This window comes from Temnothorax curvispinosus, unplaced genomic scaffold (genome assembly GCF_003070985.1).
Source record: "Temnothorax curvispinosus isolate PA1 unplaced genomic scaffold, ASM307098v1 QBEX01007734.1, whole genome shotgun sequence".
Classification (NCBI taxonomy): Eukaryota; Metazoa; Arthropoda; class Insecta; order Hymenoptera; family Formicidae; genus Temnothorax; species Temnothorax curvispinosus.
In genome coordinates, this window is record NW_020217514.1 from 1,680,360 (window position 1) to 1,707,511 (window position 27,152).

The window sequence follows — 27,152 nt, forward strand, 5'->3', positions numbered from 1 at the left end:
TCTCGATGAAAACAGCGAAACTCTTTCGGCATTTGCGTTTATTTCTCACCTTCCACAACGTATAATATTTTTCCGACAATTCCAAGGTAAATAGCAGGAATTTCAATTAAATTAAAAAGTTTTGATTTATAGCGAAAATAACAAGCTATCTCTTAATTAACGTTTAGTTTATTATTTCTGTCGCGAAAAATACTCGTTGATTTGTAATCGTTTACACTTTACACGATAATTGGAAAGCCTCTGATTAACAACATATGTTAATTTGCTTCTGAATAACTGATATTCATGTACATGGTCAGTAGTAACATTATTACCGTCGTCATTAATAATATTGAGTGCATCTATGCGCTCCACATATATATTCATAACTGGAGCAAATCTTTTTTAACGTAGGCGTGCTCGTTACACCGGCATACACGTGAAAAACAAGATAGCGCGCGAATCATTATAGATTGTTCGCCGATATGGGGAGCAGTGATGTTACGGCCGGCGCGGGCGCGGCGCGGAATCACCGGATGGCAATCAGCGAAATCAAATAAACCCGCACACGCGGCACGAGAAGAAATCAACGTCGAATAATGATCCATCGATGCGGGTGGTTTGTGAAACGGTTAAAATCAACCAACGCGACGCGAGGCTCGCTCAACAAGTATCGCAAATCCCATTTTCCTGACTGCTCGTCCTACTACTTCACGCGCTTCCTCGCGATTATATTTAGTACACTTTAACTCAATCAATACCTTAATCACAATCTTGCGCGCGCTTTTCTCGTAAAAAAGAATCGTAAACGCCGAAGTAATCGTCGCGAATCGTAATCTCCAATTCATCGATTCATTTATTTGTTCTTTTATATTCGCACGAAAGGCACAAAAACATTCGTAATGCTATTAACCAAGGACATCGAGATTTGCAGGGTATATTCAGTGATAATAAAAATGAAAGGACAAATAGATAAAAGTTGATGAATCGTCTCAGACCGATATGGCAAGTTAAAGAATAATTTCGCTGGATTATTTCTCGCGTTGCAGCTCCTCTTTTTTTCGCTTTACCATGGAATTAAGCGTTGGTATTTTCCCCGGGGGGCTAACGTGCGAGAATAAATTCGCGAGACCTTTCGACATTTATGCGGAAATGCTCACTCCTCCGCGAACGAGTCGGTTTAACTCTTCATCCCTGCGCGCCGAAGTTGATATGCAAAGTAGAACGCTCGCGTGCAAAGTGGAACACCACTCGGTGAACTTCTATATCTGATGGCAAGAACGCTCGTGCTGCGAGATAATATCTTTATATGCGGGAATTTCAAGTGAACTATACGCCATAGTAAACGTGAAACGCGAATGTCTTCTCTCTAATCAAAAGGATTTTGTGTCCCTTAATGTGCATTCATCTGAAATGCGTTTCAATAGAATTTAACAACATAATCAACATGAAAATTCTGAGCAACAAATAACAACGGTAAAAAAGGAAGTAATGAATTAATAAATCCTTTTTTTAACATTAAACTTTTTAATTAAATCTTGACGAAATTAATTCCATCTTTTAAATATAAATCAATCTCGTCGATAATATAATTCATTAGAAATTCCAGCATGAAAGTAATGTAGGAGCTGAATGTATGCGTGCATGTATGTACGTGTGTGGTATGTGTGTGGGTGGGAAACCGATAAACATGTATATCGCGAGCGGCGATTAATCGGCGGTTGCAAGAGTGAAGAGAAGATACGCCGGTCTTTTGTTCGATCGTGTTATGTCTTCGAGAGAGCGAAGCGTCTGCGAAGCCGACTGCGCGGCGCGCTAGTAGTGCGAGTCACAGACCACACTAGTACAGTCAGTTGATGACAGAGGATTGCCGGAAAAGGTATCATGCCCCTTGACTAAAAATTAGGTATATTTTATTTCAATGTGCACAGATAGCCGAGTTATCGCAATCAATTTTTAGGAGTGTTCCACATTTATTTTACTGTATGTTGGACTGTATATTTTGTAGTGAATCAAGAAATCGGTGCTACATCACACGGCCGCGGCCGTTGCATATTTGTTTTTTCTGCGTACTGTTGCGCGCACTCGGTCGACATCGACGCCCTATCACTCGCTCACTGTGACTCGAGCGGGCAGGTATATAGCTCTGTGAGTATTATTTCTCGAAACGCAATCGCGACAAGTATCGTACGATTTCAAATGCTATTAACCTGCGCGATTAACTGATTTCCACGATTATCGTGATAACCTCATCATGAGCACATCGAGGTTACGACTTTAAAGCGTCGTCTACAATGGCAGCAGGAGTATGCAGTAAGACATAACCAGTGAGCTATATTGACCAACCACAGTCGGCACAGTCGACACATTATTCTTGAATTGTAAAAATTCCATTAGTTAATAACTTCGTCTTACTGCATACTCTTGCGGCTATTGTAGACGAACCATAACGTTGCATCTTGTGGCATATATTTTACTCAATTTATTCATCTGTCCACTGTTTTCTAATTGGAAAATATGTGAAATAATCAGTGAACTATATACTATACTGGAATGTGAACTCCCATGCTAGCGCCCGGGCCACGGGAAGAAAAAGACAGAATGGTTGCTTTGCGACTCTGTCTCTCTCTCTGTTTATTTAGTTATTTAGTATATGTATAGTTCACTAGGAATAATACATCTGAATTGTCGATTTAAGTGGCTTAAATGATCGAAAGCGGTGCGAGATATCAATATATCAATTCACTAATAATAAATAATCGCGTGCTGTTAATTGAAAGTATCGTTCAAAGTGCGATTGTTATATTCCAATGATTAATGCACGTGCAATCGTAATTAAAAAAAAAATTTATTTTGCAAGTACTGTTTGCCACAACAAAGGAGCCTGAGAAAAGGAGAAGGAGGAAATATTAGAAGAATCGGACGACGCAACCACAGAGACATCACGAAATAAGTAATTTATTTATTATTTTATTATCACGTACGAATTAAATAATCGCAAATAATTATTTTATACACGCAATATTATTTATTGAAAGATTCATTATTTTTAATTATGCACGCGTATTACAATTTGAATATGTTTATGTACTAATATATCAATGTAATTTATATTTGAACTCCGTATATGAGTTAAATTGTTTTATTTTAATTTAAAGAGTAATGGATCTGTGAAACTAATAAATAGATGTATATTACTTTAAAATGTAAGCTAAAGGAGACCAGTATTAATATTTAATCCTAGATTAAGCGTAATAGCTTATTGTGCACTCGCATTCTCACATGAAGCTAAAATGAAATTCATTATATTAACGCATTGTTTATTACGATTCTCAAAAGCGAACAATTAATCCTTATCGATTAATAGTTTAATTAGGGAGATCTCTATACTTTTCGTGTCTTTACATTTTTTAAGTGTCCGATCATCTGAAATCTTCCAACCTCACTATGAAGTTTGCGCCGATTCAGCGCGAGATCCGCTTGCCCACAAAGAGAATCTCATACATCGAACCTCCGCACGTTATACTCTGTTCTGACTCTAAAATTACCCCTGAAGAGATGATAATGACGGCCATTTGTTGGACACTAGGAACACGACCAACGGAGATGCCCGTGCGCCAGGTGCACATGACACCTGAGCTAGCAAAAGCAGTAGAAATGGCTACTAATATGATTCACTCTGATCAGATCTTAGTCTTTCTTGGCATGGCAGGACTGATGACTATCGTCAAAAGGATCGTCAGATCGTCACTACTTTGGAATGATGAATATCATGATTTTCGTGAATATCTCATCAATAGATGGCAAGATGTTTGTAGCACAACCGAAATAGAAAACATCTTTACATCGGATGTAGTTTTTCTGGGCCGAGTACTACGAGTCATGACCTTTATTAACACATTAGAGATTTGGCAGATTTGGATTGAATCGAGACCTGCACTCTCCAGAAACCTCCTTGTTGCCGCCCTGGACCTTCCGGAAGGATCTCCTATGCTTGTGAAAACTGCGATGGCTAAAGTAAAAATAGAGATTCAATATTTCGGTATGGAGATGATACTAAAGATGGATGCCTTCGTGTCTTCACAAAATATAAATGTAAATAAAGCCATCTTCGTCCCGGATATCGCACAACAAGCTGCGGATCTCAGAGAAGCTATGGACGAGTTACGCATAAGATATGGAGATCGTTTCCCATATTTGAAAATTTACAGGCTCGAAGGAACAGATCGCCTCAATTATAAGAAATACCCAGATCTTTTCTATGCAGTTATTGCCACCGAAGTTGCCAACAATAGCATAAGCCTTGATAGCGTAAAGGATATTTTAATGGATTTGCAGACTCGTACCGCTAGACATATCATAGATGCTGAAGTAAAGAAAACGCTGAAATCCGAGATGGTTGATAAAGTAACTACCGCCAATCTCCGTTTCCTTAATATTGACCCGCGTCTTGAGCCGCGTTCCTTTTGTCAGCGTCGAGAAGAAAATGATTATGAAATGCTTAGTATTGAAGGGCCAAAAGATTAAATAAATGCAGAAACTTATTAACGTCTTATTGTACGATAAAATATCAACTAATTGCGAGATATATCAGTTGCTCGAAATTTATAGGACAATCTCATAAGTATGAATAATAAAAATAACAGAAAATGTCAGAGCAATCAGCCAGAGCGATTATTTATTTTTGCATAAGTTTGATGGAAAGTAATAAATGATGATAGGATGATTTTCGCGAAAGAGATATTATGTCTCCAAATTTATAGTAAGAATATTATCTTTTACACTTTTTACCAAGCATGATCTTTTACATATAGACAAGATTTTCAGGAAATTTGAAATGCCATGAAGGTATGATATATTAATGACATTATTTGGACAATTTTAGTATCAAATGCATTATAATAGATTAAATTTCACTGTGCATTTTAATTAACGAGCCTTTTACTTAGATAAATATTTAAAAAAGAAAAAAATAAGTAAAATAGAACCATAACAAGTAGTAATATTTTTAATACGTGATACTTTTATCTAAACTATTTCATGGTGTTTTTATTTTATGGACGATGAAAATTGGAATAAGATATTTATGTATTCTATAAATGTTTATGTCAAATGAGAAAATAAATCAGTACCTATCATTTTACATTAAACGCTTTATTAAGAAAAAACGATTAATATTTAAATATATTACTCTAGTTTATTTTTTTTACGTTTTTAAAACTATATATTTAATGAAACATTTAATAAAAGTTAAAACCTTTTTTTTTATCAATACAATGGATATTTAAAAAAGTATGATGTTTCGGAAACATTAATATCGTGCGAGATTTATAAAATACAATTACAGTGACGGGCGCATTAGCGAGAGCGTAGCTCCAGTGTTATGTAGCTGCATTGCCATCACACTGAAGAACGTGATAGAACCTTGCCGCTCATTCATTTTCCGACCTCAGAAGGATCAATGTCACTTATTAATGAGCGTACTTTATACCCGTCACCCGTGACCAAGTTTTGAAGCACTTTGAAGATCGCGATTTCTCCAACGCTCCCGCGTGAAAAATGCACGACGCTCGGCGAGGAAAAAATATCCTTCGTAAAGCTCGGGCAATACCGACTGCATGACTGTAATATCTTGTAGCTAGATAACTTCCCACGTCGAAAACTTTCGCGGCGAACTTTTTCCTGATTGCGGACTACGCCGCGCCTGTATAACTCCTCTCTTCCTAGACCGTCTACCGAAACCGCGTCAAAGGACGTTAATTCGCTGTTATTTTCTCAAACTCGTTTCGCTGAGCGAGCCCAAGTTCCAAAACGACTTGCATTGTCACGCTTCGGCGATAACCACGAGGAAAGGATTATTAACGACTGAGTTGCCGTCTTAATAAGAAAGCGACGAAAGGCTCGCGATATCTTCCAAGAGAGAGAGACTGGTGAATTTTTAATAACTAATTTTACGATGTTGCACACGCTTTGGGTGATAGCATTGATTAATATTCAAATTTGCTAAACGAGAAAATGAGAATATTCTTTTATAAGAGCCGTGATTATAATCGAGAAGCGTGATTATAAGAAATAATCGCGCAATAATTGTCGTATTGTCAGTAGTAAAACACAATATTAGTCAGACACGGCAAATGTAAGCACACAAATATAAGCATATTAGTTGATAAAGTAATTTATTGTGTTATGTTTTTATTAACATAAAAAATCCTTTTCTAAAAAGGAGATGTGAAGTTTATTGTTGCCGCTTTTCCGCGATGCCGATTGGTTTTCTTGCTGCGCTTACTTCATTTGCAGCTGTCATTGTATATTTTGACAGTTGTGTATAATAGGGTTAATAGTGAAATGTTAAAGATAAATAGCGCGCGCGTAGCGCGCGTCTGTAGTGTCTAGTTAACATAAAAAATTAATCTGACAAAAATAAAAAATTGATCAGCTTATCATTAATAAAATTGTTATTTAAACAAGTATCACATTCTTCTAACGAAAAACATAAACGAATGTAGGCTTTAAAGATGCTAGGATCATTTAAACTCCTATAACTTCTAGTTATTTATTAAATTAAATAACATTTTGATAAGCAAAAATATATATGTATGATTAATTAAAAAAGATATCGAGATAACTAAAAACTTTTATATATACGTTAACCTGATATAGACGCATCTAAATAAAAAATGTTTACTATGACTTTATGGTGATTGGTTTATTATATTATTTAACGACGTACGTTTTATTATTTGCATTAAAGAGCTTTTATCAAACTTTGTGAAATTGCCGGTCGCACTAGCTAAGAGCATTAGCAGCGATCTGAAGGCGTTATGTCTAAACCGCGTCATGCAAGCGAGAACAGCAGCCATTTCACTATTTCTCTTGAGGATGCTTCTACCGGGCATATTGTCCGGCTACGACAATCAAGCTTCGATTTCCGACCCCGACCGCCATTTCGTGCGACATTTCGCTCTTAAACGCCGCTTTTGGAGCGAAATGGACTTTTCGCGGCCCGTTGCTTCCGCGACAAATCGCGCGCCGATCCCTGCCTCGTATCGACTATGCGAAACTGGCCAATTGCAAGGAAAATACGACAAGGCGACGAGAATCCTACGCTTTATCTGCCGTAAAACGAAAAAAGGGTGCGATTTTTGTTACTACATTTGCGTTAATTCAATAAAAACTACCGACAGCTTCAATTATTCAGATTTAATCGAGGATTTAGTAGATTATGAAATTTAAAGCAAAAGCGACATTAGTGTGCGGTGTTATAGCTATAAACTTTGAGTTTATTCTCATGCATTTTAATTATAATTAACACATATAAATATATTTATAAAAATTATATAGTCCAACATTATGCATAATAAATAATTATTTTTTTTTAGAGATTGTTATCTTATGTAACTACAATATAAAACTACAATGTAAAAGAGTACTTGATTCACCGTTAGAACTAACGGGAAATCACTGCCGCGCTGAGACAACTTCAAAAGTTATCGTTGTAATGTAAATAGAGAAAGAAAGTTTTGCGGTCGGTCAGCAAAAACAGTATATTGCTTTGCTCCCACGCGCGTTTCCCTGTGCACCCTATTTGTATTTTTTCATTTTTATCCAAATAACGTTTCTCTTTCGCGAGGGACGCGAGAAAACACGTTGGATTCTTTATTTTGTGAGAACGACTATTTTCCAAGCGTACTTTTCGTGGGAATAAAAATTGCGGATTTTACAAAGCTGAAAGAGGAAAATGCATCGCTGAATATAGAATGCGAGGGGAAAAAAAGATACGCGTAGCTGTCGTTTCAATAGCGGATGTATCTCGAAATTTCGGTCGAGTGCGTAAAATCACATGTATAACATAGATAACCTTCTAATAGTTATTTATGCTCATTTTCACATGGATTGTCGCTACGTTAAATATTTGTCGCAGTATTACTTATTAACGTTAATAAGTACTGCATTCGCAGTGCACAACACATGTATATTGCACGCGAGCGCAAATAACAGCCACAGCTGGCTAAAACGATTTTTTATTAAAACGCATGAAATGTATTTACGCGAGAAAGAGTTTATTAGTAAAATACCGCATATCAATATTTATGTCGATAAAATATATAATATTTAATTATCAATATCTATATTATATATTGTATACTACATTGTAATCAGATAGATATGAGTACGTGTGACTACGTCAGTATAGATTTTTTATATAGTCCCGTTTCGATGCCTTTTTCTTTAATTATTTCGATTCTTTCACACGCGGAAGCACGCGAATGACGAGGTACCGGCCAAACGGAACAAACCGAGAACGGACAATCGGTGAAACTTCTGGACGCCATTGTGCCGCAAGACAATCGACACTCCCGGGGTCTCCTTAGAAAGCATTGGCACAGCTCGATAGAATTCTTCCTCGAATTAGTTACGCCGGTGGAAGACTGGGCGTGCACGTCGGAAATTCGACGACGATACCGTGAAATTCCGACAGTGGCCCGCGGGATAATGCCCGGAATTTCGAATCGGACAATGGCGCGCGTCGAATCTTGGCAAATGACTTTGCGCCGCTACACTCGTAAACGGAATCCGCGACCGATCACTTTGAATCGGTATGCATCAGCGTGGAATTCACGCCTCGTTCGGAGCGAATGTACGCGAGACTCTTGGATCCATGTCATCTAGTTAAAACAACAAAGGTCTCACAGAACATTTCGCTCGATTTTAGTAATATTGATCTGCATACTGAGAAAAAAATATTTTGGATTTTAGTAAATATTAGTTTGCATACAACTGTGACTCTATTTATTAAAATAAAAAAAAAAAATTTTTTTTATTAGTATATTTTTTTCCCAGTAAATACACATATACTAATAAAAAGGAAAATTTTCTTCATTTTAGTAAATAGAGTCACAGTTATATGCAAACTAATATTTACTAAAATCCAAAACATTTTTTTCTCAGTGCAGTCTGTTTTGTTTCGAGAGATATTCGAATTTAAAACTTTCGATAGCCTCACTGCTATGACTAATAAAATAGCTCATTAATTGATACTAACATAATGTTTTTTTTTTATTTACAAACAAGTTTATAAATAAATAATAATAAATAATAATAAATTAATTAATAATAATAAGCAATAAAATATGCGATAACTTTAAATAGAATAGGTACAACAATAAAGTAGATTTTTCTTACAAAATATCAGGATTTCAACAGTCTTGTGACAAATGGTCCAAAACATTGTGGAAATTGTTATAGTAGAGTCAACCAATCTCTCCTATACAGAACACTTGTCCAAAAGCGGGACATAAGACGTCTAAAAGACGTCTTTTAGACGTCTTACTAAAAGATGGCTAAAAGACGTCTTATGTCCCCATTTGGGACATGGTGCTGTCTAGGCTCTTACGTTTTCACTTCGCGTTTATCAATCGAGGAAATCCCTTCTGTGTGTGTGTGTGTGTGTGTGTGTGTGTCGCACGCAACGCATGAGGATTACTTCATCATCGTTAAAAACAAGGAAGGCAAAGCGGATATACACGATACACGAAATAATGAATCTGTCTAGCGACAGTTAGTTAACTCATTTTCAGGGTTAATCTGACATTTTTTTCTCCCATTATTAGATTTTAGATCGACATTGTAAACAGGGCTTAAGTTTTCCGCTCGGGGAATTCCGCGAAGACGGTAAACAGGTCGCTATGTGCGGATTGCTTGTGTGGAAAACGATTGGCTCACGTTTGTGTATTCGTGTTTGCGTGTGCATGTTGTGTATATAGGTCCAATTCATATCGCCGTAGCCGTAGACTCGTTTAGGAAGATAATAGAGAGGGTGAATAAGAAGACCAGAGAGAGAGAGAGAGAGGGACAATATCCGAAAATTCTTTCTTCTCTTCATAAGCCATCTTATCGGCTTACCGGCCGTTAATACCCTACCGCGGCCTCATGGAGTTATCGACGAGCAAGAAGTTTCGTCGACTTTGCCCGCTTGTTCCGCCCCGTAGCCGAGAGTTCTTACAATTTCCTTCTTTGGGAGGGAGGGGGTTACAATCAAGTCCGTATAACGCTACCGTACGAAATTCAAGTAGCTTCTTCCTCGCGAATCGGCCTTCTATTAACTCCCGAGAGCATTTGGTGGGATTCCGCGTCTGTTTCTGCTCGTTTGCCACGAACGTTTCGTCTTTACGAAGGCAAGCTATTCGCGTTTTCTCTTCACGTTACCTGGAAATGCCACTGTTCATCATAAAACGCGTTTAGATATACATACAGTTGAACTTTGCGCTTGATTAAATCTCATACCAATAAACCTATTTGTTATAATTGACCATCAATGCGAAATTCTTATTTAAGAAACGTTAGAGATCTCGTTTCTATTCAAAGTTTGACAATTGCTTGAGATAAAAGAGAAAAATGCGCATAGCGTGATTACTTTCATATAGGAGATACTCTGGGCAGTTCAACATCAATCTATTGTATACTTTAAATTGTCCTGAAGAAACGTTGATTACCGTTTATCGCCAAAAACTTGTTGAAAATTGCCTAAATTTTGTTTATGCACACGCATCGTTCACGCGCGTCTTATAGCTCATCGTATCACTTGCTGTTCGCCGATGTGCATACGGTCTAACTCGAGCGTGTATAAGCGGCATTCAAGCTCAAACATTGCGGTCGCGTACAGAAAAAACCGGCGCGCCCGCTTTCGCCTGCGGTGGTGGATTTTAATTGAATGCGCACGCGTGTTTTGACACGCGCGGCACGTGCCGGGAAGGGGGGGTGGCGTCGGGCTCCAATATTTGCTTTCAAGCGCAGAAATTGGGATCGCCGCGGTGGATCCCCGCCGCGGCTCGCGGCTCGCGACGCGGAAACGGGTTTTGTTTGCGCGGCTTTTATTCGCGCCACTCGTGCTACGCCCCGTGCCGAAACGAAGGTGGATGTGTTTAGCGGTTCTCGTTTAATTCTCGCCCAAACAGCAATTGTGTGTGAGCCCGCTCCTCCGCACTCGTTTCCGTCGAGTGTGGTCCGGAGTGCTAAATATACCGCCGAGCTGTCTCGTATACGCGCGTGTACGATCGTCGACAGTGCGCTGTAACGCGAAACATTCGATGAATCGCTATCTATTGCGCGAATTAAAAAAAAAAGGAGTGATAGAGGGGAAAAAGGGAACAGGGTTGATATAAGAGAATTCGGATATCCACAACGGGCCGAGAGCAAATTTATTTGATCGGCTTAAAAACATGTACACAATGGATCTCGTTGGTCAAACGCGTGTTGACAAAGCTGTGGCCATCAGCTGATTGTATCCGTGGACGTTTACCGAAAATTTTTCGAACTGCTCTAAAAGCACAGATAGTTGATTGAACTAGAACTGTCATATAGTGCACAGAAAAAAAGAATATTCTTGATTTGAAAATATCTTTAGTTTCAACCGAGATTTCAACGTGGAAATCTCGAAATGAGATTATATTACGTTTAGTTCAACCAAGAAAAAAATGTTGAAATTCTTATAAGAAGATTATAGTGATTTTGCTTATAATATCTATAATATAATTACTTTATTTAAGCAAGTTTTCTTCGTTTAACGCAATATAATTTCAAGATTTCCACGTTGAAACTAAAAATATTTTTAAATCAAGAATATTCTTTTTTTCTGTGTGCATAATTATTGGAGTGCATGAGTAATGTATAGATTAATAGTAAATTTCGCAATAAAGGGAAAGCTGTAATCAAATATAGTTTTTATTATTGAAGCTTTTTATCGAAAACTTGTCGTTCAATTCTTAACTTCGAGAAATGCAATGCTCTGTCATTTCAATCAGAATGTGATACTGTAAGCTAAAATCGCTCTCTGTATTGCTGACTCTGCATATAGCGCATATATATCGACAGGAATTGAATGTGGGTCAGGCACCATATTCGGCGACTTGGTCTCGTTAAAATCCAGTTTCGCGGCGGTGGACGTGAAAGGGCGCGAAGGTACGAGGCGACAACGTGAGACGGAGATGTCCGTGCCGTCGTTCCCGTTCCATAACACACAAAGGTGCTGCTGCAAACTGAGTTGCCGAAACTCCGGTCTCGGAAAGCGTATGAGAGGAGAGATGTCGAGGTGAGTGACATGCCACCTGTCGAGGAGGAACGCGGGAGGGATTAGTGCAGCTTCTCGTGGCAGTTTCGTGACCGGCTGACTCTCGTCACCGCACTAGTGTCGAAGCAGATACGCCTGTCGTGCGCGACCTGCATGTAGTACGTGCGTACACACTGTGTATTCTCCGCCGGGACGAATTAGTATTTATAAGGAGACCGGGAAATTTCGCGGGCCGTTGCTCTGGGATTCTGACCTCGATGAAGACGTAAGTTTCTAACACTGTGTGGTACATAGTCGTACAAGTTACTTATCTGATAATCTTGTTAGGGTGGAAATATTTGTGTTCTTTAAATTTATGTATTAACATTATCGTAAGAAGAAAATTGCTCGTTAATAATGAGCTTCACTTTGTTTTATATATTTTTCTGGCTGTTCCCGTTATTCTTAGTGTTATCCGTAATAATCGCATAAAAATGCGTGAATTACCGCGATGAATTGTCTGAATTATTGCGTAGGTATTGAGTATTTATCTGATATCTTAGATACCTTCTCTTGCAAGAAGCGCAAAAGTTCATCTTTTTAAAGAAAGATCTCATCAAGTATTAAATCTAAGAATATTAGCTTTTTATTAGAATTATTTTAATCTGAAGTTTAGTGATATCGTAAAATTAGCGTAAAATCAATGAACGTTTCCGAATATCTGAATCTCTTAATCAATCGCTGAGTATTACACGTGAGATCGGAGGTAAATTATAGATCCGTCATCGCACATCGCGTCGCAGGCAAGAACTCTCAGGTCATCGTGCGCTCTGCTGAATCGATCTCTTCTTCATGGCGTGAATTGAACGACGTTCCAACGTGACTGGTTGAAACTTTGATATTTCAAAATGCTTCTGCTCCGAAATCGCAAGAAGAACGGGAGAAAGGTTGACGATAGTTCCGCTAACCGACTGCACAGCTACTCCGCTACGTCGATAACAGGTGACTGCATTCCGTACACTCGGCTGCGCGGATATACTACGTGCATATACTTTATATGCAAGCGCTGAAGGTGCATTGAATCGTCAAATTACGTTTACTCACGCCGCCGATTCCCGTTTATTTTCGCGAGTAGCCCGAGAATTTGATATCGCGCTAGGAGCCGCTCGCGTATACAAGGATTTATTGAAATCGAAGACTCCGCATGACATCGAGATATTAAAGAATAAATCATTCCGCGCATTGTGAGAAAATGGGAGAGAACAGCTAGAATAAATAGCAAAATATGTTCTATATTTTCTATAATAATAGTAAATTACACAATAGGGTTATATAAAATAAAAAGGAAACTGTTTTGTGTGTGAATGTGTGCATCATTGGTTGTCAACAAGTTAACAAAGCGGCTAACCGATATTTTGTTTAGAAGAAAAAGTCTTTTCGCCACACAGTAAGTTGCGGTACATCGTTAAAACAGCGCAAGATTGCACGCGAAAGCAATAATTAGATTAAGCGACAAGAAAAACATGTTGATGCCAGGCAACTAGCTTTTTAAGAAGTATGTTGCGGCGGCAACTTATTTATTATATAGTAACTCGATCGTAGCATGCAACGTATTTCCGTACTTCATCGAAGTTGTAACTTAACCCGCGTCGTTTGCCGTCGTAAAATCCAGTCACGCCCCGAAGGGCACTTTTATGATGTAAGTACCGCATAAAGTTCATCTTCGGGCTGTAAACTCGCCTTTTTCGGCGTTGCAAATGACAACGGATCTTCGAAAAATATAAGTATGTTTTTATTCGCGTTTCATAAAGTTATATAGTCACTGTTCCGATTCTCGCTTAACCATCACATTCTCACGACTCTCAAACTCTGCTTTAGATAATACACATATAAATACGTTAAGAACAATTTACTAACGAATAATGTTTCTAAAAATTATTTTGTCAACATATCTGTCAAAAATATTTTCCACTGACAAATACTTATTTTTTAATTTATTTGGAAATATTCTTTTTTTACCTGTATGCAATTGTATACTCGCTACGGTAATATTTTTTAATATTTTATTGCAACTTGCAAGATTTTTTACCAAACTAAAATTATAATTTAAAATTTGAGGCAAATTTATCTACGAAATTGAAATAATACAAAGTTGAGTTAACAGGGGTATTCGCTTATTTGTTACGAAACACGATATTATTTTGCGGTACAACGTGCTGCATAGCGCGGAAGTTTAAATTGCCTGGTGTAAGTTGACCCGAATCGTTCAACATCATAAAATCCAGTCACGCTCTGAAGGCGGCTTTGGGATATAAACGTGACGTAAAGTCGGTTTCTTTGTCGTAAACGTGCTTTTTCAAGACGGTAGCGACTATAACGGAAACATATTTATTTACATTTGTTACGTAACCGCTTACGCGTTCTGCGATTCTCTTCAATCTACGAGACGACAGTCGATCATGTTCTTTCGAACTCTTAACGAAGAAAAGTCGGCTGTGAGTCGATCACATCTCGGACTACGCCGAGATAATAATTCGACGTATCGCGGTGCAGCGTGCGTGGTGGCATCTACAAAAGTTTAAATCTCCGTCGAGTTCATCGCGCGCGGATGCAGCGGGTACAAGTCGCGTCGTTGAAGACATCGTGGAGTCAAGTCACGCTCCGCAGACGTCTTTATGCCGGGGCTGCAGCATAAAGCCGGTCTCATCATAGTCAAGTGCGCCTCACCCGCAGTTCGGAAGTGCTAGGGTCGGGAGGGCGGGAAGGGTGACAAGAAGAAATTCCGCGTAACATGCAAAGCGGCCGACGAGCCCCATCCATCGACGGATTAGCATAAAAATTGCAACAAAGGAATGCGAATCCCGCGGAGCCTATGGGCTTCGCTCGCGCGCCTGCCGCGCCGTTGCGTTGCCGATCGACCGTCATTCCAGCCAGGTATCGGAAATGGTACAAAGAGTAATCAACGATCGACGAGCGCGCATCGTGCATCAGCGATAGAACGGGAATGAATATCTCAGTTGGCGGAAATTGTCCTGACAACGAAGCCCGGAAGAAGACGCGAGAAATATATCGTCACAAATATGTCAACGCGAAGATCCGTATCGTAGAATATATCAACGCAATGGATATTTGTGTTAGGCGACCGACTCTTTTTGCTCTGTACTTATTAATTTTTACAATCTTTAGACTGCCGGTATTTTTTCATTAAAATATAGTGTCCTTTCTTCCTCAAAAGTTTATCTATATAAATAACATACGCAGAACATTGCGCAGATTTCGAAATTTGTTTCAGAGCCAAAAAAATGACTTTCGCGGCAGTCAAAAGGATATTTGTTTCTTTCGAACGATTTCGGAACAGTAGCACTAAAGTATCTACTTAGATTAGTACGTTTATCGTTACTACTTTATCGTTTACTCGTGCTTATTTACCGGTGGCAAATGAAAGAACTTCCTGCGACTGCGAGATGCATCTAAGACGGTTTTTCCTTTTCTTCGAAACAAATGGCGGTATATACGAGTATGTTTTTGAAATGTACTTTTCAACGAAAATTTTCGACGTTATCTGTCTTTATATCTTATCTCCTTCGTAGAAAAGTTTGAAGAAAAATTTCATTTAGAGAGTTAATGGAAAATAGGTCGCGAGATACTCGAAGCATTTCCGTTTTTTGCTTCGCAGTTCCTACGCAGAATGCAACGCAAAGTTGAAATCGACGCAGTAATATAAGAAAGTCTCGCGAAGTACTGCGGAAAGGAAGGCATTTCTCTCTTCCTCATAATAATTGTGCCTCTCTCTCTTGTAAGAATATCAGATCGTAATCTCTAACTTTCAGCGAAATTGAGAACATCGTCTTCTATCGGCGCATCGCTAAACGTATCTTTCGGAGTTAAAAGCATTTCGTTGCATGCGAGAAAAAAAGAGCTCCGTTCTTTCTATCTGAAATCGATGTCTGAAAAAAGGCGCCGAAATAAAATATCATATCGGATAGCGTATCGCCAGCCTCGCTCTTTCTCTTAATCAGAAAATGTGCGGCGCGCTTTCAACTGGGAATTTTCTGCCACGGCTGAAAAAGGAGATATACTCTATGAAGTAAATAATGCTAAGTAAAGCAAATAAATAAAGCAATAAGTAAAGCTATAAAGTAAGCGAATCGAGTACGGTATTGTTTCAACAATGCAGTTTCCTGTTTCCCAATCGGAAAGGCTGTCACTCAGAAAATACTAATAAAAAATATTACTAATACAATACAATAATAATACTTACACATAAATGCAACTCTTTGTTAATAAGAGAAATTTAACTTAATATTGTGCAGATTCTAAACTTCGGCAGATTCCAAATTCAAGACATTCCAAATTCAAGACTTTTTTTATGATAGATAATGTGCCGTCTAGATATCGCGATAATACAGTAAAAGTTCCTGGTAATAGCGGAGATTACGGAATTTTAAGTCTTCCAGTTTAATATCTAAGTATAACCTTTCCTTTTACAAATCCATTTACATACGGAAATTTCGCACGGTGTTGACCTCGATCTTTTTGGCCCCTACGAAGAATCGTGTTAAATTTCAATTCCGCTCGCAAGATTTTGTTCGTAAGTTTTGGAATCTATTCTATATCAGTCGTGTTTCTCGTCAAAAATAGTATTTATATAGTATATGTATAGTAATATATAGCAATAGATTTCAAGATAGCACTGTAAAAGACCACGCGGTTAATTTAAATATTTGATTATTAAAATTAAAAGGTATCGACCGACAAAACAAATCTTTATCTGAAAATCTCGAATTATTTGAGATTTAAAATATGAAAGAGAGAGATATTTCTCTTTAATATTTATCGTCATTGCTACTATTTAGAGAATCGGCACGATATTAATTAATACATATTTTTACAGGACTATTGCTATTGTACAAGATTTTACAAGACACTGATCAATTTATAAGGTCCCTTCTATATCTTCGATTTTTCATTATCGACATTCTGTCGTCCTTCAGCAGAATACCTGACCGCTTTTGCAAGGAAAAAAAATTCGAGTTCCCATTTTAAGCGGGTCAGACACTTCGCCGCTCGCACATTCATGAGGCAAATTACGCGAGACAGCGCAGTTTTAAGCGAATGGAGTTTCTGAATGGCGCGAAATCCTCATGCAAGAATTTCCGCATCTTTTCTTTCCTCCTCCAATCAATTTAATAAAGCGCCCGCGCAATAAAATCCAGGTTACCGGGTGAAGGTAGTGTAATAATTATCATCAATATCCTCTCACCCGGTCTCTTTCTAGCGTCTATGCAACGACCTCTTCGATTAATAACCCGAGAGCTCCCATAACGACGTTAAAGCGCGCCGCGAATCTTTTTTGAGTATACACGGTATCTACCTTTTGCATAACAATACAACGTCTTTGTTGACGATGGCGACGCTTCACCGCGAGAGTTCTTAAACAAAGAATAAAATTCGCTTCATGTGAAAATATGAAGTAAATTTTACTTCCTCTGACACCTCCATTACGAAAGATGAATCCTCTTGCTTTAAAAAAAAAGATGAATTCTCTTTTAATCCTTTATATTTTATATGTATATAATTTATATATATATATATATATAATATCGTGCTCTGGTATATGTGCGTTGATATTATTACCGAATTCGAAAAAAGAGATCCATGGGTGTAATTAATAGTAATATCAAGGAAACTAAATTATTAACATATAAAAGGACTGATTACATCATTTACAGATATAAAGAAGACCTGTTTAATGTTTTTTTATTTTTTTTTCTAAAATGTATCAATCATTTATGCTTCCTAAATTCGGGAACAGCCAACGTAGAATTTTCTCTGAAAAGAGAGTGGGTGTATTTTGCATTTTACGTTATTGAAATAACGTTGACATTTAATAATGACGGTATGTTCTTTATAAGAACATTATTAATGACTACATTATACCGTAAAAACTTCGTTGTCGTTCCTTATAACATGTAACTTCTTGCATAGCATATTGTGCGCCATGCTTGCACGATATCCGTTCATCTTACCGTTAATTCTTAGAGGCTTATTAAAGCTGTTGGAATAAAGGATTAACGCGCGAACGAAGCATCAAATCTCCCGTTATGAAGTAAAACAAACATAAAGCGGAGCACCTTAATTCCTTCGTTGGCTCTCTTCTCTAATCGGTGTAACAAAGTAGTCTCCTAATACTACCGCATATAACGGTAATTATTATCAAACGGTCATTCCGGCACGCGATTGAAACGTGCTCGATGACCGAATCTTATAATGAATCTTTGTATCAAAGTTTCGCGAAAAGGCAATCGAAAGTTGCATCTTTTATCCATCTTATCTCAACAAAAAAATGTCTACATTGTATTCCACTAATGAAAGTCTTTACTATAAAAATATTATATAAAAAGTAATAATAAAATGGATAAATATTTTTTAATCTGTAATATATATATGTATATTGTATATAAAAAAATATTTATTTATTTTTTTATTATTTATTATATAATATTTTTTACATACCTACATTGTATATACTTACGTCTATATATACGACATCTTAACTTAGTTTCCGTATCTTCTCAATCAAACGAGAGTTCTTTTCAGAGCCGTGTGTATACGGCGCGATTCTTTCTTTTTCGTTAGCATCTTCGTAGTATCGTTCCGTTGTTAATCACGGAAGCAATTGCCATCCGGCCATTCTACAAATTTGATCAGAACTTGAATGGAAGCTGAAACCGAGTAAAAAGAGAGCTCCTTTCGTATTCTACGCTTACGAACGCCTTGTCTGTCCTCCGCACTGGCGGAAATTTAAGAACTTATTCAGGAATCTCCGTCACCATCGCGGAACGGACAGGGGCCTTTCTTTTATCTTTCTCTCTTTCTGTCTTTATTGTTAGCAGCCACAGAGAACTCGTTTTCCACAGAGCCGCCATTTATTCTCGTGGTGAACATAACTGCCCCCGCTGAAAATCTCATCTCCTGACAAATTTCGTTACGTGCCCACAGCAATTTCCGCGTATAAGTTCGCCATTCTCGTTTCGCCACCGCGTCCCCGCGTCATGCCTCCAAAAAATCGAGTGCCCTCTCGGCTTTCCCGAAAAATTGCGTAGGAGCTCGGTTCGAGTGTTAATTAACCTGCGCTAACGTACTCCGACTGGAATTGACGTTCTATATAACGCGTAATCAAAGTTGTCGTGAACAAAAATATATACGGATCAACGGATCAACTTTAAAAAAAAAGAGATAATTATGTGCGCTCAAAGGATTTATATCATTTAGCGCTTTAATTTTTTAGCTATTAATTGAAGAAATAATTTCAACATTTATTAGTTTATTAAAATATTTATGTTTTATGTTTATAATACAATTGTACAATACTGAATTACTTTTTCGAAGCGATTTAGAAACCATGGTCGAAGCATTAAACAATTCATCAAATAATGTTAAAACTAAGAACTTTTTTCCTGCAGACAAGCCAATGCTATTCTTAATTGTTCACGGTGCCGACATTCTCGCGGCACCGCACCGGTGAGTTGGATTTTAAGTTAAGTTTCTGCTTCGCGTAAAAAGTTTAATTACTTTCATTTACAGCGATTTACCAAGCACTCTACAAGTCTTAACTAAAAAAACCCAAGAATGCGTACAATATAGTCGGTTTCTGCTACTTTATTTGGGTTCCAAATAGTTATTTTAAAATGGTTTATAATGTTTATATAAATAAAATGCACAGAAATACAAAATACATTTAAATTCTTTATTTTCTATGATTTGTAATAAATTGAAAGAATTCAATTAAAAATATTAATTACTTGTGGAACATCGTTTATTTGTGTGTATTTTGAGAAATAATGCGGATATACAAGAGAATAAAACTATTTCTAACTTAATATCGAAGAAAATAAGGAATGCGAACTTTATTTCTGTATTCTTTATTCCTCCTGGAGGCTCTATAGTCAATTATTGTGTGCCGACGAAAAATTGGAGTGGTCACGCGAGCCGTTTTTAGATAGCGAGCCCCGACCACTGTATACGAACAGTCGTGCTCATAATGGCCGTCGCAACGATGATTACCAAGCGTGATTTAAGCATTCGCGTTATGTGGAGATTTACGCGGAAAACGCGCGGCTGAAACCGCGAATGTGCCGGCGCGGCGAGATCGTCACTCCAAATCACTCATGTTCGAGTCAATGTGCCGCGAGATTTGTCGCACGCAATCACGCAGCGATGCAATTCACGGCAGAAACTATATATAATGGCACGCTATAAATAATATACGCAGCAGATTAAATCGGCAAGGGGGTCCTCGCGTAACGCTGCCGAAAATTATGCGAGTAATTATTAACCCACGCGTAGTTTTACATCCGGCAATAATGGGCTGTTATTTGCAAATGTATCGCGTCATGATCCTAAATTGCGAAACCCGTAAAATGGCAATGACGAGCGTTTACTTTCTCGTTATGTACATTCCCATTAAGCGCATTACATGGTGTTACTCTATATCGTAAATTGAAAACAATTTTTATAAATATGTGCAAATAATGCTCTATTGCACTTTATATAATTAATGATTCTATTTCGATTGTTAATTAACATAAATTTATTCAACGAGAGTTGTTCCATAGAAAATTCAGCACGTAATTACGTGCTCAAAATAATATGCATAATTATTACAAATTATTATAAGCTGTTTCTTTGTTTATCCGTATTTCAAATTTTCATATATTTTACGTCCGTGTAATTAAAATTTCTTAGTTTAATGCTTTTATTTAAAAAATTAAGCGCTTGTATGATTTCACATGTATTACCATGCGAATAGTTGTGCAGTGAATTCGGATAAGGCGATTTCTCTCTGTTTCATCATTTAATAGAATCGTGAAAAGATAAATACGATTACGTAATTAGCCCAACCACGTGCACGCATAGGATTAGTAATAAGCCGTTGCCGTTTGTCATTATGTGCGCGGAACTTCCGTATTCAGGTTTATTTACTTTACTAATAGTTAATGCTGTGCACGTCACTGAGATTCATTTGTGTGCGAAATTAATTAGACGCAATTATGTCAGTATTAGGTTTTCCACCAGCATTGTGATTATTGCATTACGATTTGGCATCCGCAGATCTATATTAAACGTATATACGTGTCGTACGTTCCATTTCCCTAATATATATCGAGCACACGTTTGCAACGCTGATCTAAATGCTGAAAAAATGCAACACTGCAACGATAACATACTTATCTAAACGTTAAATGGTGTACAGAAAAAAATAATCAGCATTCTTTCTTACCCGACCACTCTGGTCAACTTGCGCGCATAATTTTCGCAATTAATTATTACAAGTCGCAAGATCCGCGCGATAATCATTGCAACATTCTACGCGACGATAAATCATATCTCAGTAATTTGTTTCCGCGTGACAACCCGACGATATTACGAATGATTGCCGTAAGGTGGTTGTCGGTGGTTGCGACACAGCATTTTGCGCGACGTAGCAGTTTCCGGCGGGGAGGAACTTCCAGGGAGAAGAGAACGCGATGAATGCGTTCGCGTGAGCGTCATTGTGCAGCCACGAATCTTGGCAAGACGCGGGAGTGAGTTTATGGGCACGGTGCGCCACTACGGTCCGTTAAATGACACTTTTTATCAAAAACCAACCTCCCTTCTAACCATCTCTCCCCCCCTTTCGCAGGATGCGTCCCACGAGAGTCGGCAGATGAACTCAGCGTTCTCGTTACGGTCTGGAACATTAAAAGCAAAATTGAGATTCGCGAAGGAGACGAATCGAATAAACTTTGTCATCCCTATCTGACGGTTAATCGAGATTTGGAAGATTGCTTGATTATGACATTAATATTTTAAATGTCACAAAGAGAATTATATAAATACTTATGTTCTACAATTGTGACAGAGTCGTTTTCTTTTAGAACAAATTCTCTTTTAGTTTGTGTATACCTCGAAAATATTTTCTGTTTAAAATATGCCTAAATACCTATCGCGTGCTAGTATTTCTTGACGAAGCATAATGCATAATAATTAATTTAAATTTGCCCATGCTTACGATTCAGATATATACACAAGCGAAGGAGAAAAGAGACCTCGCAATTTCGTCGAATTCTCCGAATGGGATACGCGCGAAATGCTTCGCTGGTGGCAGATATCAACTAGAGTTAGAACCGGCTTACGAAGCGCAAAGGCTTACAAAGGCCCGGCGAATGAATTGCGAGCCTCTCGTACGTCTTTCCTTTGACGATCACTCGTCAAAGAGCAACGGCGTGCCGCGCACGTGCGAATTTAGCTCTCTTCTTAATTCGGACGAGTTCACCCGTGCGCCTAGAACTTGCCGCAGGTAAACACATTTAAGCGCTGGCTCGGAGTAGTGAAGCCTTTCTCTGCCCATATCGCAATTTAATATAGACGCTTATATAAGCTTTATTTTACGCACAAACTTCCGGAAACTAAAATGTACTTCATTGAAACAATTCCCCTGATTTCCTTAAAGATTAAACGACGCTTTATGTTATTGTTTGTATAATATATTTCCTCTAACATTTTTTCCTCTAAATCAGCGTTGTTTGCACGTACTCTGACCTAGTTAGTTTTTAAAGTCCGTTGCTCGTCCAACTAAATTACGCGATGCAGCTCTAGTGCGTGGCCGAACGGGAATATGAGATTGATTAAAAAGGAATCAAGATCTACAATTGTGAGTTACAAACGTCAAAATACATCCACAGCCGAATGATACATCGAGAGGTATTGTTCGAGAGGTAACAATTAGTAACGAAGCACATCGGCTCGCTGCAGCGATATAGTTATTTGGCATAAAAATAAAAAGCCCGAATGTAATTTGCTTGTGATGTGGTCTCGCGATAAAACGAAAACATGTATAGCCGAGATTTTTGTCGAGATTTTCACAGGATCTCACAAGTGGATGTGACAGATAATACTACGGATGATAACAAATACCAGACGGAGTAATCTCAACATGTATCTGATGTGCACTCACATATGTTTGTTCAACATATGACCGCTCACGATGCACAATCAGCATTTTGGCAGGATCGTATCACGGCGCTGGACCTGCGCCAATATAACCGCAATTAGAAACGCCATGATAATTTTCACAAAAGCTAGCCATTAACCCACTTCCACCTCGTCGAAAATATTACGAAGCAAAGCGTTTCTCGATATCTATGCCATCTTGCTTTCTTTCTCTGCTTTTATGACGTAAGATTTATAATTAGACTCGGTAGAAAATATTCTTCTCTGTATAATAGACAAGAAATACCGCTTATATTAGAAAACTTAATAGAATGGTATGCATTGTAGAATGAAAAAATTAGAATAATTTGATAACAGAGATATTACGTGACACATCTTTCTGAAAAAATTTTTCGAGGTCCATGATTCAATTATCAAGCATAAACATAAAATTTGAACGAAGCTTTTGATCCAAGCTTTACTTGCTAATGCGTTTACCATTGCAATTTCATCGTTATTGAAACGTGCTCATTTTGCATTCGTATATCTCTGCGGATTCTATGCCGCGGAGGTCTAAACTTCTTCTCCTCGATATCTATGTTCTGTCCTCGCTATCGAATCTCGTTTTAGAGTTGCGAGACTCCTTTGTGAGACCAGGCGCATAAATACGACGTCTCTCCGCGAAATTTCACGGACGAGACGGCGAGACGTTATTAAATTCGACGCCGCGAGTATCTTTTCTAGATAAGAAACTGCGCGTAAGGAATATTTTATTGCGCATTATGGCGCGGTAAAAATTATATCGCATCCCCGCGCGAACTCGTTGTAGATATTGCGTGAGGAAATTTCCTTCCGCGCGGGCGCGAGAGCGCGAGGAAAGGGGTCAGGCGTTGCCTGCCAGGAAATGTGTTTGAAGAAGAAATCCTAACAACTTCCACGAGCGCTCCTTAACTCGCCACCGAGAGGAGATTAACGAGCCGCCAAGACGTTCAGGACACGACTTGCATTGACTGATCGTATCGCGCAACGACGCGGAAAGAATATGTTCCTTAAGACACCGGCTGAACGAGGTAATCACGGAAGAACATCGCAAACTTACACGCCGTGCCGCATGCCGTAAGCTTTTATGGATGGATATGTTAAAGCGAGTTCACGCGGTCTTCATTTGATCGTCCCGCATGAATCATCGGGTGAATGTATATGTTATGTGGGTCAGCGGTTCTCTAACGATCAATGGATCTTTTAGTTTCCATCAGACTATCCAAAATCCGAATACAGAGCACTGTTAAACACAAAACCAATTTAAAATGCAATCCAATCTTCTTCGCAACGCTAATTAAATGTATTATTATGAAAGAGCGTATTGTTAATCAAAAATTTTATAGTGATTTGGCGTATTGTTTCATTGACAATGACGCATTTAATGACACACGAATTAATTTACAGCAATGGATTATATATATCTAGTATAATATATAACTTTAGCTCGTTCCTGAATAGCAATGCGATAGTATATCACTTATTTTCATTACATTTCCGTTATTTTCAACGATAATTGCTTTCCGTTAACAATAGACCACAACTGTTAATTAAATTTTATCGATCCTTAACTCTCTAGTCCGTCGCGGCGAAAAACTTTTCAAATCCCATTTTTAACGAGACCCTCGGCTTTCTCATCTATTTTCGTATCAGTAGAACATTCGATCTTTCTTACTCGAGTCAGCGTCGTTTTAACAGCGCCGTGGTAAAACATAAAACGAACTTTCGCACTTCTCACTCCGAAAATTCATTCGTCAATAGCTCTTGGAGATAGGATGGGACATTCTTTCATCTCTCGCGTAACGTGCGATTCTGACGGTCCTTTCGATAGGATGTTTTGAACATTTTGCGAAATTTATGACAGCGAAATGGAGCGCTAGTGTCATCGAGTACGTGATTTCTCCTGTTTAACTTATTTATGGTTATCGTTCTTTTATTGTACCGTTATCATACCTTTATGACAATGAAAACAGATTATATTGCGTACATTCACATTTAGACAACAAGTGTGTATAAACGGACGTTAATACAGTGATAAAAATATAATTCTACCGTAAAAGCGTTTATTTGAAATGGAAAATTATCAACAGAAGTGTGGAAAAGTAAATTATATTCTTAAAATAATAGTACTTCTTAAAATATCAAGGTCGAAGATGTTACAATTTAATTGAAAGAAGCATCTTATTTGACAGAATTAATTTGTAACGGATAAGTAATACATAAGAAACGAATTTTTCTTGCAAAATCCCATTGATAGCACGATCGTAACAAGAAGTTTCTCGACTGATAAATGTAAAAAGATAAGCGGACGACGTGTGTGGGGATTTTCCTCGGCGCTTCTCCCATATAATGCTCTCTATTGCGAGCGCAAATGCGGACAAAAACGTACGAATCTGAAAGTCATTGAATGCGTACATATATCCGGGTCGAGTCGCAAAAACGCACCAGTAGGTGTAGACGACCTGGATCGGCCACTATCGTCCGTGAACTCGCGCAAGAAAGTAGATACGGTCGACAGTGAGTACGGCCCGCCGTTCTTGGTCCGCCGCGCCGTTACGTATACTGTATAGGATCGAGCTGTGGACCATAACTACTCGGCGAGCCGCGGGCCACTGAGATTTTCTCGGTCGTATTTTATTATAACTGTTCGCATTTATCGCAACAACACGTTGCATTTTCTGGGAATTATATCGAATACTAAATTTTAGGCGAGATAAGAAAGCTGAAATTCTGTCCAATCGATCAGATACCGGAGTTTTATTGCATACTTTTATATACTGTATGATGTATTTATGCAAGAACATTTTTGTATGATATATAAACGCATTTAATTACACATTACAATCGATGGCCAGTATGAATCTGGGGCGCGGTTGTGCGTGACTAATCAAATTTTATAGTACAAATAATTAAACTTATAATTGGTAAGCTTGTAATTATGAATTTCAAAACCGAAGGGTTTCGATCTCTGCTAAAATTCTCTTCTTTGGCGAGCACGTTATTTGTTATCTTTATTTAATAATTATTGCTGATAATAATTCTTTTTTTATGTTTTTACTATGTTTTTACTCTGTGGAAGGTATGGTCGCTATACCTTATTCACCGCTTCTTTTTTAATGAAATTCTTAGTTTTCTTCATTTCTCTGTTTAAAATTTAAACGCAATCTCTTATTTTCAAATACTTACTTCTTCTCTCTTTTCATTTGTCCTTATGCAACGAGACAATTAATTATACACTTTCTTACCTGTATTGTTCTGGGCATGAATTGAGTGTGAAGTATCCATTAGAAATTAATATGATAATTTTATTCATATTTAATGTAAATATAACATTACAGTGTACAAGTTGAATAGACATATGCCAGAACCAATGGTAATAATGGATGGAATGTAACTCGGAATGTCGCAGTTATCGTACAATCGGGAAATTCAATCCATTTGCCTTATATTTCCTTTCTCCGATTTCCGCTTTACATCCATCGTAAAGTAGATTATGCAATTGCGCGTCAAGAAAAATATCGCACCGGTATCCGCAAATCATCCATTCTCGCATTACCACGCTCCCTCCGCTCCGCGTGTCAACGCGTACGCAACAGGTCGACAAATGTAACTTTTCAAATCAACGCTGCATGTTATAAATATTAATGAAATCATAAAACCAATATCGCGTCACACGCGAGAAACGAGCCGCGTCAAAGACAAACGCGCGCGCATGCAACTTGCATTTTTAACAAATAATAATCCCGTTCTCTTTTAATAAAATATTGCGTGACATTTTATCATGAAATATACGAAGCCCCAATACACAATCTCCACAATATCTATTACTATAGATATCGTTATATATTTATACGCAACGTGTGCATATTGTACGTGCGAAATCCTGCAACGCTATGGAGATCGAGGAGTGTGTTTATCTTGCGCGGTTTACGCGATTTTACGCATCCTTTATTGACACGTGAAGCGTAAAAGATAAAGCAAGTTAGCCAGGATCTATATTTCAATCCGCCTCGATACGTTCGAGTCTGCTACACGGTATAACACTTTTATTACCGCACGCGCGCGTTCTCCATAAACACCAGAACGCAATATCTCGAGTGTTCGAATAAAAGCG

The 27,152-nt window shown here is 38.0% G+C and overlaps 2 protein-coding genes across 2 annotated transcripts in view; both read left to right on the top strand.

The window, feature by feature from the left end:
- The window catches only part of LOC112457380 (zwei Ig domain protein zig-8), a 330,320-nt gene that overhangs the window by 236,154 nt on the left and 67,014 nt on the right, over positions 1-27,152 (top strand). The window lies entirely within an intron of this gene.
- On the top strand, positions 1,840-4,632 carry LOC112457376. Its single transcript, XM_025020389.1, has 4 exons — positions 1,840-1,885; positions 1,988-2,127; positions 2,840-2,932; positions 3,395-4,632. Coding segments are annotated over exons 3-4 (1,113 nt in total). The 5' UTR covers positions 1,840-1,885; positions 1,988-2,127; positions 2,840-2,931; the 3' UTR covers positions 4,507-4,632.